The sequence below is a fragment of the Lasiodiplodia theobromae genome, assembly GCF_012971845.1.
Source record: "Lasiodiplodia theobromae strain AM2As chromosome Unknown scaffold_69, whole genome shotgun sequence".
Classification (NCBI taxonomy): Eukaryota; Fungi; Ascomycota; class Dothideomycetes; order Botryosphaeriales; family Botryosphaeriaceae; genus Lasiodiplodia; species Lasiodiplodia theobromae.
This window is the reverse complement of record NW_023336551.1, coordinates 1-16,206: the sequence shown is the minus strand read 5'-3', so window position 1 is coordinate 16,206 and position 16,206 is coordinate 1. Positions and strand designations below refer to the sequence as shown.

General features: G+C 53.7%; 8 protein-coding genes across 8 annotated transcripts; 5 read left to right on the top strand and 3 right to left on the bottom strand.

Annotated features, from left to right (window-relative positions):
* Positions 1-2,590: 2,590 nt before the first annotated feature.
* Positions 2,591-2,985, top strand: LTHEOB_12631 (Ubiquitin protein; the record flags this gene model as incomplete). Its single annotated transcript, XM_035509520.1, has 4 exons — positions 2,591-2,601; positions 2,649-2,703; positions 2,763-2,845; positions 2,898-2,985. 4 exons carry the CDS (start codon positions 2,591-2,593, stop codon positions 2,983-2,985), a joined length of 237 nt encoding a protein of 78 aa, XP_035364386.1.
* A 418-nt stretch (positions 2,986-3,403) lies between these two features.
* LTHEOB_12630 (RNA polymerase ii transcription factor siii subunit protein) lies at positions 3,404-4,351 on the bottom strand (the record flags this gene model as incomplete). Its single annotated transcript, XM_035509519.1, has 1 exon — positions 3,404-4,351. One exon carries the CDS (start codon positions 4,349-4,351, stop codon positions 3,404-3,406), a length of 948 nt encoding a protein of 315 aa, XP_035364385.1.
* Positions 4,352-4,755: 404 nt separating this feature from the next.
* Positions 4,756-5,827, top strand: LTHEOB_12629 (Tho complex subunit 7 Mft1p protein; the record flags this gene model as incomplete). The annotated part of the gene is made up of 2 exons (XM_035509517.1): positions 4,756-4,798; positions 4,851-5,827. 2 exons carry the CDS (start codon positions 4,756-4,758, stop codon positions 5,825-5,827), a joined length of 1,020 nt encoding a protein of 339 aa, XP_035364384.1.
* A 2,655-nt stretch (positions 5,828-8,482) lies between these two features.
* Positions 8,483-9,164, top strand: LTHEOB_12628 (uncharacterized protein; the record flags this gene model as incomplete). The annotated part of the gene is made up of 2 exons (XM_035509516.1): positions 8,483-9,090; positions 9,146-9,164. 2 exons carry the CDS (start codon positions 8,483-8,485, stop codon positions 9,162-9,164), a joined length of 627 nt encoding a protein of 208 aa, XP_035364383.1.
* A 286-nt stretch (positions 9,165-9,450) lies between these two features.
* Positions 9,451-10,971, bottom strand: LTHEOB_12627 (Defects-in-morphology protein 1-like mitochondrial; the record flags this gene model as incomplete). Its single annotated transcript, XM_035509515.1, has 2 exons — positions 9,451-10,655; positions 10,710-10,971. 2 exons carry the CDS (start codon positions 10,969-10,971, stop codon positions 9,451-9,453), a joined length of 1,467 nt encoding a protein of 488 aa, XP_035364382.1.
* Positions 10,972-11,250: 279 nt separating this feature from the next.
* LTHEOB_12626 (Integral membrane mpv17 pmp22) lies at positions 11,251-11,935 on the top strand (the record flags this gene model as incomplete). The annotated part of the gene is made up of 2 exons (XM_035509514.1): positions 11,251-11,517; positions 11,567-11,935. 2 exons carry the CDS (start codon positions 11,251-11,253, stop codon positions 11,933-11,935), a joined length of 636 nt encoding a protein of 211 aa, XP_035364381.1.
* Positions 11,936-12,600: 665 nt separating this feature from the next.
* Positions 12,601-13,197, bottom strand: LTHEOB_12625 (Histone 3; the record flags this gene model as incomplete). The annotated part of the gene is made up of 3 exons (XM_035509513.1): positions 12,601-12,650; positions 12,704-13,039; positions 13,173-13,197. The coding sequence occupies 3 exons, from the start codon at positions 13,195-13,197 to the stop codon at positions 12,601-12,603; spliced, it is 411 nt and encodes a 136-aa protein (XP_035364380.1).
* A 525-nt stretch (positions 13,198-13,722) lies between these two features.
* LTHEOB_12624 (uncharacterized protein) lies at positions 13,723-14,143 on the top strand (the record flags this gene model as incomplete). Its single annotated transcript, XM_035509512.1, has 3 exons — positions 13,723-13,732; positions 13,787-13,924; positions 13,980-14,143. 3 exons carry the CDS (start codon positions 13,723-13,725, stop codon positions 14,141-14,143), a joined length of 312 nt encoding a protein of 103 aa, XP_035364379.1.
* Between the last annotated feature and the right edge of the window lie 2,063 nt (positions 14,144-16,206).

Sequence of the window (16,206 nt, the reverse complement as noted above, 5' to 3'; positions counted from 1 at the left end):
GCGGAGCTCTCTGGCCTGGCAATGCGACGGGAGCGACGAATTATTATACGCTACAAAGGCGGGGTGGACATGGCGCCGGGGAGGGACGTGTTGACGACATGGCAGCCGGGCCCAAGCTCCTGACAGCTCCAGCCGCCAGTCCACTCACGGTGCCGTATTACAAAAGCTTCGTGTCGCGTCGCTGCCCATTGGACGGCCGCTGGCAGCGCGCAGGGCCACGGTGGGGGCTAGTGGGTTCCCCGAGTGCCGGGAAGCCCGGCCAACGCAGAAAGAGCTTCGGAGTCCGAACCATTACTCGTTGCCGTCCTTCTACTCAGCTCTTGTGCGCGAAACCTGCACCCAACAAACGCACACTGCATCCTGCCACACAGCAGAGGTGACCTGGTTGTACGCTCTGCCTCTCTAGTCCATACAGTCTTTTGCTTCTTTTCTTTTGCTGCGCGTGAGACGGAGGGCGGTAACGAATCCATGGACACACCGCATTGTCGCACCATTTAAACCCTAAATTTAGATTGAGTCGATGCGGAAGGTAACCCAGGACACCGTCGCCTAGGCGAATGCGCATCTCTCGTCCTCCGAGATCAACTGGATGCCCAGCGAGCCGAGTCCCCCCGCAGGGGTTCAAGAGATCCCGCACCCCTGTCACTAGCCTTTTCAGCTCTGCACTCTTCTCTTGGAATCTAGGCTTGAGGCAGTCGATAGTGGTGGTTCGGCCTTGCTTCCTGGGTTGCAATGAAGATGGTAGTAGCCATTTTACACTTCAATTGCTGCCATTCCCTTATGTTAGGGAAGAAGGCTCATCCCTCATGGATGTCGTTCCCCGCAAGCTGCAGCTGCCCAGCCGAAGCGACTCCGAAAATCTCCCTGCTACTCGATGAGCGATCATATTGACTGCCATCATTTCAAAACCGTCTCAGCTCTTTCCTTTCGTCGCAACGACCGCAAGTTTTCGGTAGGTGTGCCATCGACATGACTTTTTGATACCTTCGGTTTACCGGTCGAAAAGCCTTCTATTCTAAGGAGTATTTCTCTGCTCTTAAGTAAATCTTAAATTGAAAAATAAAGCATAAATAATCCTTACACAAGATGCATTTCTATCCGTTAAAATTTAGTTGAAAAAAATTAAAACCGTCTATTATTCGGGAGCATATAGATCGTTATCTATATATAAATTATTCTAAAAATACTTGAGAGTACTATTACTGGTAAGATTATGCTAGACTTCCAAGCCTGCCGGCTTTAGCGTACCTCCAGCGGCCCGCTACCTAGTCTTCGGCGTAGCTTAGGTGATCCACTAGTGTTGGAGTCCAGCTGGGTCGCATGCTGGGGCAGCACTGCCAGTTATGAGTCAACTGGCCAGAAACTGCCTGCGATAGCAGCAGTCGTAGCCATCTCTTTTGATCTAGTGGTAAGGTGTGCCTTGCAGATTATTAGTAACGCGAGTAACTATAACGTGCTAAAATCAATAATTTTACTTAGACTGCTACGACTAGCGATCTCTAGAGTCTATAAATCCTTTACTACTCGGTAGCGAAAGAGACGAATTAGTATTAATATTCCGTAGCGGAGTTAAAAATTACACGCAAAGATAAGTCCAAGCTTAGTTCTATTAATACGAGTCGTCGAGCTTCTAGATACCGGTCAACGTAAAAAGTAAACACTTTGATCTAAAAACTCGACCTACACGACGTAAGAGCTGCGTTTGAGTATCCTGACAATATTAAGGCTTTACTCCTTTTGATTTCCCAGCACTGGTCCCGACCAAGTTCCCATCGCGGAGCATGACCAGTTACTCAATATATCTCCATCGAGCCGGCGTACGCAATGGTGCGGTGAAGTGTGAGACGATGCTTATCAGAGCAGTAGAGAAGGGCCGTTCTGCCGCATCAGTAGCATTTCGGTGGGAGTACCAGGTTCGCATTTTAGACAATCAATCTCAAAGCGAACTCTTCTTTCAGACTGGTTGTGGGATTACAATTCTTTAGGTCTCTTCGCGGACCTCTGGCATGGACTAAATGCTATGACAGGCAACAAGCCCTGGAACCTATGCCTAGTCGTAGCCCATCACATCATTCACACGGGCACAGCCAACCTTAGTTATGAACCCTTGCTCTTCTTCACTAGCCATCGCCCGCGAGAGGGGACTATGAGATGGATGGGCAAGCTGGTGACGATCAGCTCAAGGACAAGGCGGAAGACCACGAATGAATGCGCGAAAATCCCCGAGTGATGCTTTGGCAGCCTTGCCTTGGCAGCTCAAGAATACTGAAGAATATCACCAAACCAAAGACAAAGCGAGCCCGCCGGAATGACAAGCGAAAGCGCGGAACCCGAGGTGGTCACAGCAGCGGGCGGCGGAGGTGACGGTGAGTGGCCGAGCGGAGAGCGAGCGGAATGGAACCCCGCCAGCATTGACGCTCGGACACAAGCTTGACGTGCTGCCTGCGCTCAAACTACCAAGCACCCGCTGCCTCTCCTACCGCAACACCTACCACCACACTCGAATCACCGTGCCGTCGCGCCCGCTGCACGCGCTCATCCACCCTCGTCCGCCGCGTGCCCCCATACACACACCGACGTCGCCGCCACCATGCAGATTAAGTAGGTCGCTGCCCCGCCCCCACTACGCTGGCTAACCGCGCCTACAGGGTGCGAACTCTGACCGGCAAGGAGATCGAGCTCGACATCGAGCCCGACTACAAGGTACCGTCATCACGTATGCTTCGGATGCGGCGTCGCGCTGATCGCGCTGCCTTTCACAGGTCTCGCGCATAAAGGAGCGTGTCGAAGAGAAGGAAGGCATTCCCCCGGTTCAGCAGCGTCTGATCTTCGGCGGCAAGCAAATGTGCGTAACTTCGCCGTATGCCCGCGCGTTCGCGACTGACAATCTGCTGCAGGAGCGACGACAAGACGGCCGCCGAGTACAACCTCGAGGGCGGCGCCACGCTGCACCTTGTCCTCGCCCTGCGCGGCGGCACCGCATGAAGTCGCATCTCGTCGGCGACAAACGAGCGTAGGATGGACCACACGAGCTCTTGAAGGAAGATGGTGCTGCCGGGAAACCTTTCGGTGTGGGGCTCCATACCAGCTTCGACTCGCGCGGAGGGTAACCTTCAGTTATGCACGAGCACGGACAGCGAGCACGATCCACATTTTCAGATAGACGGTCGCCAAAAGCACATGGCAGGTCTGCTCTTTTCTCCCCGGTCTAATCGAACAAGTTTCATGACTCTTCCCCCATCTAAAGCTCTCTGCAAACGCCGGTTTTATCCTTTGAAATCGGGGTATCCTTTCCCATTGCGCCAGAAAACTTTGCCGTGTAACTACTGACCCGTAAATGCTTGATAACCCGCCAACGCCATGCTCGTCCCGATAAATGATTCAAGTGCGCAAAAAGAATATCCTACTTCTTCTTCGAGGGCCTTAGGCAGTTGATCTCCGCCTTCCGTTTCAAGGGGCGCGCGATGCTTCCGGCTGCTGCTGGGGCGGTCGCCTGAGCTCCCGTCGTCACGTTACCACCCGCACCATCCATCTTCTTGGCCGAGGGGGGAAGAGTGGTTCCGCTCGTCAGCGCCCTCAGCCTCGCCTCGGCTTCTTCTCTCTGCTTTCGAACCGTGTCGCCAGGCGTGGATGCTGAACGTGGCGGGAAGGGAGTTCTGGAGGGCGCCTGCTTGCCCCGATCGATGGGCTGCGGAGCTCGAGTCTTCTGTGCTATCATGCTTGGTGGCGCAGTCATCGTCTTGGTCCGGCTGCCGAGGAGGTGAGTCGGCACGTTCATCGGCGAATTGCTCTTCTTGGCCGTCAGGCTGGCCTGGGCCTGATGCTGAATCTTGGCCATGATGCCGCGACCGGTGAGCCTCTTCTTCGACTCTCCAGGCATGTACGTATAGTTGCGCGGATCCCTCGTCAGCGACGGGCCCGACGTCGTGTGCGTGCGGCGATGCTGGACCGGATCGAAGGCAGCGTTAAGCAGCGTGCTGGTGTTCTTCTTGCGCTCCTGCTCCGTCTTGGCTAGGGCAGCCCTCAAGGCTTCCTGTTGCCTCACAATCTCCTCCTCCTGCTCGCGCCGCAGCTTGTAGTAGACCTTGCACCATAAAGTGGGGTTGCGCGGCTTGTGCGGCTTCTGCTCCCAATTCTGTATGTCGCGTTTGATAAAGTTCAACCACAACGGACCGGTGTCCTCGGCGATGTGGGGGCTGTTGGCCTCGATTTCGCGGAGCTGTTTGGGATTCTCGATCTTCTTCAAGACGGTCTCCAGCACGTGGAACGGAATGTCGCCGACGTCGACGACGAGGTCGACACTGCGCTGCAAGCGCCGCTTGACCATATCCAGCAGGGAGGGGGCGGGCATGGCGGCCAGCGGGACTGAGAGATGATGTCGGGTGCGGCGAAGGTGGACTGGCGGTTCAAGGCGTCGTAGCTATGTAGCGTGGGCGGATTTCGCGGCCGAGTGGTGCGGCAGCAAGCTCCATGTGGAAGCGGCGTGCCGGCGCGGGAGGGCCAACGGTTGATATTTGGCAGCAGTCAAGAGCGTGTTTCAAAGGAGCTCCCGGTGGACGGTTGCAGCAGAATGCGGGCACACAAAGCCTTTCCCACGGCCAAGCAGGCACGAACGGATGCCAAAGGGGACGGGTGACGTCTTTAAATACTAGGCGGGCCCGCACCCCCGACGTTATTCCGGCTGAACCTACCTACTGCAGCTTGCGCGACTGCTGCGCAGCATCCGTCCACTCGCCCACCCCCGCGTTTTCCACCATGTCGTCGCAAGACTATGGCCTGCTCGACCAGGCCGACGAGGGTACCTCCCCCTGGCTCCCGCTGCGCCATTGACGGCTCCTGACCACGCGCAGATCAAATCCACAAGTCGCGACTCTTGCGCATCGAAGAGCGCCCGTTCCAGCGCATCACCAAACGTCTCCTCACGCCCGACTCGCCCATATACACCCCTCCCGCCACCCTCCCGACCCCCCCACCAGATGCCACTCCGGCCGATGAGGACCAAAATGCTGCGCGCGCGGGCCAGGCCGCCGAGCGGGAGGCTTGGCGCACCGACATGCTACTCGACTTTGCCGCTCTGGCCGACAGCGTCGTCCGCATCCAGCTCCTGCGCAACAGCAACGAGGCCGAGAGGAAACGCTACGCCGCGGAAAAGGCCAAGATCGAAGCGACGGCCGCCGCGATCCGCGAGAGCACCGCCTCGCTACGGGTGCAATTGGACGCCGCACGCGCGACCTTGGCCCGCAGGAAGACGTACGACGAGCTGGCCGAACGCATAACGAGCAACCGCATGCTGCGCCCGCGCGAAGACCAGACGACGCAGCTCCACAAGCTGGAATCCGAGATCGCCGAGCTGGAGCAAGAGAGCAGGGTCTATGCCCAGACGTGGGCGGAGAGGAGGGAGCAGTTTGGCAGGATCGTCGAGGAAGGCCGCCAGATGCTCCGGCTCATCCGCGACGAAAAGGAGGAGGCCGAGCGCAAGGAGGGCATGGAGGGGGGCGAAGAAGGTCTGGACGAAGGCGGCGAGGGCAGCAGTGCAAAGGGAGAGACGAGCGCCGTCGGCACCCCGCGGCCAGACGTCGGGGGTCAAACGCCAAACCCAGCCCAAGGAAGCCAGCTCGCCGTGCATAAAGGCCTGCTTTCTGCTCCGAGCCCGGCTGCTAGCTTCGGGGGCGCTGGCAGTCCCGCCAGGAGGGACGACGACAGCCAGAACGAAGGCAGAGAGCGGGATGCTGATATGATGGAGTCTGGCGAGGTCGGGAACGAAAGTGAAATGGAAGAGGGCGAAGCCGAAGAAAATACCCCCGGTGAGAAGATGGACGTCTCTTAGAACCGCGGCCCCAAGTACGAAGCAGCATGCGATGGGGCGTCTGGAGTTTTTTGAAATGGCCGGCGTAACGGTGAGCCGGGATCTCTGTCCGGCTGCAGCAATGACATTACAGATTATGAAAGATATCCCAACGTTTCATCCAATGAGTTTGTTGAAGAAGCCTTGTTTAGCAACATCGACTCGGGCACGCCGGCCGGAGCGTAATAACAAATAGCCAACGCCAATTTCACCATTTGCCCCTAACCAACCAACCTGCCGTTTCCTGATTTAGAAGAGACAGTCCAAGCAACAGCAGCAGGCCAGACCGGCTAATAGACCGGTGAAGATGCCGTCTGAGCCGCTCTTCTTCTCCTCCACGTAGACCGTCTGAGGCGGATATCCTTGCTGGTACTGCATCTGACCCGGCGGCGGACCGTACATCTGCTGCTGCTGGTCGGGAGGGTAGTATCCTTGGGGCGGAGGTGCTCCATAATACCCTTGAGGCGGAGGCGAGCCGTAAGCGCCCTGGGGTGGGGGCGTCGAGTAGTTGGAGGGCGGAGGTCCATAAGCAGCTGGCGGCGGCTGTTGGGGATAGCCAGGGGGAGGAGCGTCCTGTTCACGATCAATATAAATGGTCTCGTTTGGTTGCAGGGCGTTGCGAGAGGGTGCCCACAAATTTTTGCGACATTGCGCCTTGGGATTAAACGATGTTCTGCGGGAGGGGGAAAAAGCGCCCCAAAGACTCTCGTTACTGGTGGTATGCGACGCGCAGCTGGTACGGAATCTGGCGGCAGTCGGGTATGCGACAACGCTAGGTCTTTGCTGTGGTTGCGGCGCAGCGGGAGTCGTGAAAGCAGTGCCAGAAGGAGAACAGAGAGCAGCGCCGGATAAGAGGAGCGAGGAGCGTCGAGAAAGCGAGCACGAGAAGTGGACAGCGGCGAGCTAACGCGTCGCAAGATGGGGGGGAGTGTCACAATCTCTCGGCATTGCGGCGGAGCGGACATGGAATGCGCGTGCCACTAGCCGCTTGCGGTCAAGCAGCTCTTGGGGCTCGACTGCTCCGGACGCGCCTTGGCTCAGTGACCACCCGTGGTACCGCGCGACGTTCCCCCAGGGCAGCCTGCGGCCGCGCCTCTAGCGAGCCAGAAGCCGGATCTGACGGCATCGCCCTGCATCGTCGAGTCGCCTCTCGGGGCGGCAACGCGGAGCCAAGCATCCGGAGGAGCGCCAAGCCTGCGCGGACATTGTGTCCTTTAGCGAGCGTCTGCAGTCCAGAGGCATTTCCCTCGCGTGCCACCTCAATCCTCTGGACGGACAGCCCCTGACTTTGGGTCAGAGGCTTGCGGTGGTGCCTTGGTGCGCCACACAACACCGGTGGCCAATATCGGCCAACGCCGTTACGACCGTCACATATCAGCTGTCCTTTCCATGGAATGCTATGCTGCTACAGAGGGATTTCGCAAAGGCTAATCCGAAGAATAGCAGAGCCCCAGCAATTATTCTTACGAGTTGAAAGTGGAATTAACAATTATACCTACACTCCTGTTCGGATGACAACTTTTTATGATATGAGCAAAAATAAATTCACGATAGCTTTTAGCTGCATACAGAGAAGTACTGCAGCCGATGGCTAGCGCGAAGAATAGCAGGGTCCTAGAACATAGCGTAAGTATGCCTCAGTGAATGCACAACTATCAATTCCACATTTACATCCAGATGATAGCCTCAACTACCCATGGTATGAGCGAAAAATAAATTCACGCTAGCCGTCGGCTACAATAACCCCATGTACCCCACTGCATTCGTTTTATCCTATCACAGCTATGGCTATTTTTCGGTTCATGTCGCCACCATCTCCAGCTATCCATCTTTGTACATACAGGCAAGCAAATGGATTGGACAGCATTCAGCCTAGGTCATGGCCAACGCGAAATGACTCGTCTCATCATACCCGTCAAAGACAAATTCACCCACGTCTCTGCTTTCCTGTGTACTGGAAATGTTTTGTGCTTGCTTTCGTACAGCTTCCAGCCCACTCCTAGATACGAGCTTTGAAGACAGCTTGCTTGATGAGGCATGGTCTAAGGAAGGAATTGTCCAGAAAAGAGAAATTCATGTAGACGCGAAAAGACAATAAGCCTCCGTAGTGCGGAAAGTCAAGATGGTAGGGCAGGATCGGCGGCGCCAGAGGGTCAGTGCCCGCTGTTCCTGCGGAGACGGGGCCGATCCGGAGGCGGGAAGGAAGATCGCAGGTGCAGCTTTCTAACGCTGTCAACCACGTGGGGTTTGAGGCCGAGGCCATCGTGTGCAGAAGCCTGCATGGGTCGTCCGGGTTCGTGCGGATACTGAAAGGGAAACAGGATGGGGAGATGGTTCTGCAGCCACGCTTTTCGCGACTCCCAGCCACCAATCATTGCGTCACTGCACTCGTAGCACTTGCTTCCTCCGCCCGCGCCGCTGCCCTAAACACCACCGCCCTCCGCTACTGCCTTCGCCAGTTCCGCGCGCAAAAGCGCGTCGCTCTTCCCGTCGGCGTGCTACACCGTACGGCTTCGTGTTACTTCCCATTGAAAGTCCAGATTCCGCGACCTGATAGGGACCGCGCCCGGCTATTACCGACCCGTGGCTACCTCCACCACCGTCTCTCCAAAGATCCGCTAGCGGGGGGACACGACCATGCCTGCGATACGCCACGCTCGAGTTCTCGACGGCGCCACGCTCGACGCCGCCGGCTTCCAGCCGCGTTCCGCTCCCGCCGCCGACTCGCTTCCTGCCAACTCATACGACCGTCTCATCCCGCGCCAGGGCTCCGATTCGAGCGGCGGTTACATTCCTCTCTCGTACCAGGGTCTCAATTCCGGTCCCGCCCCGGGGACCGTGGCTGGAATCGTCTTGGGCTCCGTCGCCGGCTTCTTGCTCATCGCCTGGCTGCTTCTTACGGTTGCCAACCTCGGGGGCCGCAGCGCCATCGCTGGCGAAGAGGAGATAGTCGTGCGCGAACGCCCGCCTCGCTCCCCGCGCTCCCGCCGCAGTCGCCGCAACTCCAGGCATGAGATTCGCGAAGTCAGCAGGAGTCCGCGCCCACACCACATAATCGTTGAAGAACACCGTACAAGTGTTCCGCCACCCCCGCCCTCGCAGCCGCGTCCGCGCAGTCGCTCCGTGCTGGTCGAGGAGAGAATCAGCGCTGAGCGGAGAGTCGATGGCGACGACATTGTGGAGGTCATTGAGGAGCACAGCCCACCCAGACGCCATCGGAGCAGGCGGGACTCGGGTGGATACAGGTCAGTCGACACGATTCGTTCAGGGTGGACGGAAGGTTTGCTGAACAATAAACAGGAGATCGCTTTACGGATGAGTGAAATTCCTCTGCAGCAGGACATTACTTTACTGAAAAGGGAAATCCGCGCTCCTCTTCACTTGTCGACTACTTTTCAGCGTTTCAGCAGTTTACATACCACTACAGTTCTTTCATATTGCACACAGTAACGGAAGATTCGAGATCGAGCAGCAGGCGGCTGCATGTCAGTGATGGGAACATCGTTTCCTGGAAATCTTGCTCATGTCTACCTGTAGTTGCTACCATAATACAATTCCAAAGCACAAGTCTGGTCGTACCCCTCCTGCCTCGCTTTCATCTCTGCTTAGACCGCCGATTTCGACCTAGATCCTCTTTTCTTAGGTTGTCTTTTCGTGATTTCTTCAACCTTCTCTATACGCCACTCGCACTCTTCTGCAAATTCGCAGATGCGACATTTGAACGCTTCTTCAATATCGACGCCTCTTGCTTTCCGCTTGCCGCGCCACCACTCCATCTCTTCGGCGAGATAGCCGTCGAGCGTGCTCTCCTCATAGACGAGCGTCTTCGATCCGAGGACGTCGCCGGTTTGCTGGTGGCGAAACTCTGCCCGGAGAACTTGACCGATCCCTGAAATGGTCCTGCGAAACTCTTGGATCATCAAGCCCCAGAGCTGTGTAAGCGAATTGTGAGCCAACAACTCCGACAAGGCATCTTGCTGGCTGCTGGAAAGCGCATCGCGACCGTCGGACGGGCTACCTTGGGAACCGAAGCCCACGCCGCCGACTTCTGCCACAAAGGCGTCCGTGAACCTTTCGTTCGATCGGAGTCGATAACGTTTGAAAATGACTTCCGCGTCGACCAAGCCGGCTGCCAGGTCTACCAGGAGCTTGCGGTACATCATCAGCTGCATGATTGTGGGTCTCATCGACGAGCCTTGAGGAAGGGTCTTGGTGCCTCGGGTCTTGACATCAGTTATCCAGACCTTGCTCTGCGTATGCGGCTCGCCGAGGTCTACCGCTCCTTGAGGCTGGAAGAACTGCGAGATCGCCGTCTGGTCTGGAGGCCGGCTTTTCAGCCTGTTGAGCCGAGCGAGAGCGAGTTCCTCCAGCCCCTCATCTGGGCACGTGTACGACAGTTCGTCGATGATACCGTTTACGACTTGGCCGTCGATGACCCCCCACACTTCGAGCTCGCGCGTGTGGCCCGTCTGTCTCAAAGTTCGCAAGCCCTGGATGATGTTCCAGATTTTCAGACCCCAGGCATCTTCTCTCGACTGGACCGTGACCTGGACGGTTGTGTGAACCTGATCCTCGAGCTTCTTGTGGACCTTGGAGCCTTGCTTCATGGCAGGGGTCTGTCTCTTTCGACCGTGCTTCGTCAGCGTGTACCAGTACTGCAGCTCGCACCATGCTGGAGAAACAATGTCCGTGACGGAAAGCGGCTTCTTGGGCGGGGTTCGAAAGCGCTCCAGCGGAGACCTCTCGTCGGGGCGATTGCGCTCGACCTCCACCACCACAGGACGCTCAACGACGTTCTCTTCCCGGGCAGCTAGGCGCTGTCAGCACGTCAGCATTCGGCCGGCCCAGTAGAGGCGCGTCTCACAGTTCCTTGAGCCTGAGCTGCAGCCGATCTTGATATGTGACGGCGACTCGCCGCCTGGGTTCGACGAGGGCAGGACCGCAAGGCGGACGGCGGCAGTGTGAGGCGCATCGTCCTCGAGGCTTTCCAAGGCCAAGGACGCAACAGGCGCGGTTTCTAGACCGGAGAGGACCTCGAGCACTAGCTCGCTATCCAGGTCGCTGCCATAATCAGAGTCGCTGGTCGGATTCACGGGTAGAGGCGGGGACGAAGCACGGGTCGCCATTGTTTGACTGCGGCCGAAGTCCAAAGTCATGTCGGTGGCGGCGGCGTCATAGACGCGCGCGACCTGTCCATGCGCCCTCGACGCGACACGGCCTGAGGCAGGCGCGTTGTGGCGCTGTGTCGGTGCGGCAGTCCCTCTCGGCTCTGCGGCTTAATCACTACTCGCGCTCCCGCCGCGGTCCACCCGCACCCGCTGATCGCCGCCGGGCTGAAATACCTCAATCTTCACCCCAAAGATGCCGTCTTACGTGCCCAAGACTGCCACAACGGCATCCGCACCATGACTCCCACGACTTCTGCCCGTGCGCTCGTCCGTCGCGGGCCCGTGTTGTCGCGTGCCGTAGGCCGTCCGTCTGGCGCTCGGCACGGATGCACCAAGTCCAAGAGCGGCCAGGCCGTCGAGAAGTCTCCTGAGTCGGAGCCGACGACCGTGACCGTTCAAGGGCCGTCATGGGTGTGGCTTGAGCCTGTGGGGAGACCCTTTCGCGCCTACAGTCGAGCACAGGCCCGCCGTCCCTATGTGGTCCAGTTGCTAAGCACCATCACGGTATGTATAGTCCCCACTCTCGACCGAAATGCCGCGCTGACGGTTGAAGATTTGGTTCTTTGGCGACCTTTCCGCCCAGATGATTTCTGCCTCCGAGGAGGATTCCTACTCGCCGTCCAGGGCGCTGCGTTCCGTCTTCATCGGCAGTCTCACGTCCATCCCCAACTATCGATGGTTCATGTTCCTGGGCCAGTCCTTCAACTACAGCTCGAAGCTGCTGAGCCTGGCCACCAAAATCGTCGTGAATCAACTGGTGTTTACGCCCGTTTTCAACACTTATTTCTTCTCCATGCATTCTTTGTTGGGCGGGGCGACCTTTGAAGAACTCGTCGAGAGGGTCAGGATTGCCGTTCCGGTTTCATGGGTGAACTCCTGCAAGCGTTGGTCCCCTCGCCATCATTCACACCTGAGATGCTGACCGAGAATAAGTCTGGCCGGCCGTCACTGCCTTTAGCTTTACGTTTATTCCACCACAGTTCCGAAGTATTTTTGCAGGTAGGATCGGTGCTCATCTAGTTGTTGCGGCATGCTGACTCGTCCGAAGGCTTCATTGCGATCGGCTGGCAGAGTTGGCTGACCCTCCTCAACCAGCGGGCGGCGGCGCAGGAAAAGGCCGAGCATGCGAAACACCAAGAACACTTTAACATTTCGCAGCCTGCACCACGTGAATATGCATAGACATGGATGCGTTTGAGACTTGGACATGCAATTGATAGATTTAGATTAGAATTAGACTTGGACGCAGTTGCACACCAGCAAGTGGATGTCACACATGTATTCAGTTACACCGCATGCACGTCACGGTATTGGGAGAATTTTTGGCAAGAATCGATGTCTTGAAGACTTTCATGAGATCATCTCAATGCCCGTGGTATTAATGTACAAGCATCGCTGTGGGCTACCATCCCTTGCTCCACCGAAGAAAAGTCAGAAACCCGAGCCCATCATCCATTTGATTTGTAAAGCAGTTCCGATAAACGCCAGGCATCCCGTCCGCAAAACCAGAGAGCAATCACCGACCCCGTCGATTGATGTTGGTCATCGACTTATGGTATCTGGGGGTGACGCGAAGAAGGAAGCTCTCTAAGAGCGCTCGCCACGGAGGCGGCGGGCCAGCTGGATGTCCTTGGACTCTGTCGCGATACGTTAGCATCTGGAAGTGAATGCGGAGAGCGAGGCGACTTACGGATGGTGACACGCTTGGCGTGGATGGCGCACAGGTTGGTGTCCTCGAAGAGGGAGACGAGGTAGGCCTCGACGGACTCCTGGAGGGCGCCGATGGCCGACGACTGGAAGCGGAGGTCCGACTTGAAGTCCTGGGCGATCTCACGGACCAGACGCTGGAAGGGGAGCTTGCGGATGAGGAGCTCAGTCGACTTCTGGTAGCGACGGATCTCACGGAGAGCGACGGTGCCGGGCTTGTAGCGGTGGGGCTTCTTGACGCCACCGGTCGAGGGGGCGGACTTGCGGGCAGCCTTAGAGGCGAGAGCCTTGCGAGGAGCCTTGCCACCAGTGGACTTACCTGTGCGGATGAGTCAGCATGAGCAAGAGGTGAGGTGGTGTGGCGATGTTGTCGCAGCGCGCGACCGAGCGAAACGCGACCGGCACGCGTGCAACAACAGGCGCAGCGACGGTGAGGTGGTGTGGGCACTTACGGGCAGTCTGCTTGGTACGGGCCATCGTTGCAGTTGATGTGCGGTGTTTTGATGGTTTTTGTGGATGGCGATGTGGAGTTGTCGATGACGGGTGGAGTCGCCGATGGGTGTTGTTAGGAGTTGGAGGAGCGGGAGTGGGAGAGGCGCTTATATGGAAGGCGGGCGGGCGGCGGATGATCAGGCAGCGGCGCCCTGACTGTTTTCGCAGCCGATTTAGCGCGCTTTGAACGTCCTTACCAAGTGCTGGATTCAGAGCGATTGCTAGCGCAAATGCGATTGGCTGAAAATAACCCAGCACGCGCTAAGCCGGAACGGGGCCCGCTGCAAGATCACCTTAGCGAGCGATGACGCCCGCGCCCGCGGCTCCGCTGGCCCCTGCACCCGCGCCGCCGTCCATGTTGATGAGCGCGCCGACGCGTCTCTCCGCCGCATTTGATAAATTCATAGCGCCGCTCGCCCTCTCTGCCTCGACCATTCGACCAGCCACTTGCGTCTCCACGCCCGCTTCTACCCCACACTTTCGAAACCCACTTACGACTCAACCTCCATCATGACTGGCCGTGCGTCCCCTCCCCCGCTGCAACTCCAATGCCTTCCATACTGACTCTCTCCAGGTGGCAAGGGTGGCAAGGGCCTTGGAAAGGGCGGTGCCAAGCGCCACAGGAAGATCTTGCGCGACAACATCCAGGGTATCACCAAGCCCGCCATCCGTCGTCTCGCTCGCCGTGGCGGTGTCAAGCGTATCTCTGCTAGTACGTACCCCCGCTCCGTCCCGCCGCCGTCGATCCTCCTGCTGACAGTCCTTAGTGATCTACGAGGAGACCCGTGGTGTCCTTAAGACCTTCCTCGAGGGTGTCATCCGTGACGCCGTCACCTACACCGAGCACGCCAAGCGCAAGACCGTCACCTCCCTCGACGTCGTCTACGCCCTCAAGAGGCAAGGCCGTACCCTCTACGGTTTCGGCGGTTAAGCAATTGTTTTTTCTGCATGTTTTTCACGAATCTTCTACATCGGCCTGGCTAGGCACGATATGAAGCCTTTTTCGCCGGATGGGTCAGGCTGGGTTTATGGGCTTTGTTGTATCATACGGCATATGGAGTTCGACGGAGGGTCAAGCAAGTCACATTGAATCAAGGAATGATACCACATAATCGAACAATCCTTGCACATTTCATCTCAGTTCTAGTTTGTTTGAAGCAATGCGCAGCGTACGGAAGTTCGACTGCAGTGAATGCTGGGTAGTGCAATCGGTGCAGTTCATCGCCTTGATCCTTACAGCCAGATCGTCAATCCAATGGTTTTTAATACATCGGGTAAGGAAACTCTAGATTTGTTTAGTGTTTTCTTCGAGTCTCTTGCGCATGAGGACCCTCTCGCGCGTCGCCAGGAGCGAGAGGACCTCCAATGAGCCGTCCTGCTGTTCCTCCCGCGCTCTGAACGTTGCAAGCGCTCGCAACGCCTTAGATGCCTTGATCTGCTACTGCTATTCCTCCTACTCTTTGCTGGTGAAAGCGTCTACTACGTATTCAAGCACCTTATCTGTCGTTTGGGGACCTCCAGCAGCTTTGCAAGGTCCATCTGGCCGTGAATCCTTAACTGTAGTGCCTTTTGCTTTATCTCTTCAATAACTAGGTTATTTCTAGGCGTGCCGCCTTTGCCACGAGGCCTAGTAGTGTCGACTGCTTCTAATAATTGCGTATGGTTTCGACTAGGGGTAAATACAAAATCGTATATATTCGGTAGCATCGCGGTCTAAACAGCACACCCGAACCCAAACAGCATATATCTAAATTTTTATTTCTAAAACGTGAACGTTTCTATCTAGAAATTAATTTTTTTATAATAAATAATATTTTAAGTCTCTCTACTATTATAAAAAGATAAAAAATAATTAAATTTAGTTCTTTATTAACGTTTTTTTACGCGAAAAAAAAGTCGATTTTTAAAATCTTTTTAACTAAATAAGTCAATATTTTTATTATAAAACTTTTTATTTTTTATTAGAATTAGTAAATTTAAGCTTTAATAGTATTATAAATACTAAAAAAATTTTATATTTTTTATTACGTTAAGGGTTTTACGTTATTATAAAATTTTAGATATATACTATTTAAACCGAGTAGCTACTAAATATATATAATTTTATATTTATTTCTTTTAACTAGAATTTTACTTTAGATATAAATAATTTAACGTCTATTATAAGCTAAATTTACTAGTTTTAGTCTATTAGCTAATAAAGATATATATATAGTTAAAGATTTAATATATATATTACGTAATAACTAGTTTTAAAACTACTTTATAACTATTATACGCTTATTTAATATTTAAAAAATTTAAAATATTTAAATATATTTTTAGCTTACTAGCTAGACTATCTACTAAAATATTATTAAATATAAAAGTTATATTTACTTTTTTATATAGTTTTAAAGTAGCTAGTTTAATAATAAAACTTTAGTTTTATAATAGTAGTAATATAAGCGATAAAGTTATTAACTAAAAGTAATATTTATCTACTATATATTTAGTTATTAAACTAGTAAAAATATTATACTAGTTAACTATAATCGTTAATTATTTATTTAGTAAATAAAATATACTAGAACGTAATATTTTTTTAGTAAATTACTTAAATATTAGATTTTTTAAAATTAATTATTAAAATATTAAAAATAGTAAATTACTAAATTATCTATATTTTAATTTTTATTTTAATAAATTATTAAATTATCTATATTTTAATTTTATTTTCTAAATTATTTAAATATTTATTTAATTATAGAATAAATATAAAATTATATATATTTAGTAGTATCGCGATTTAAATAGTATACTTAAATCTAAATAGTATATATTTAAAATTTTATAATAACGTAAAACTTTTAATATAGTAAGAAATATAAATATTTTTTAATATTTATAATATTATTAAGACTTAAATTTACTAATTTTAATAAAAAATAAAAAGTTTTATAATAAAAATATCGACTTATTTAGTTAAAAAGATTTTAAAAACTAACTTTTTTT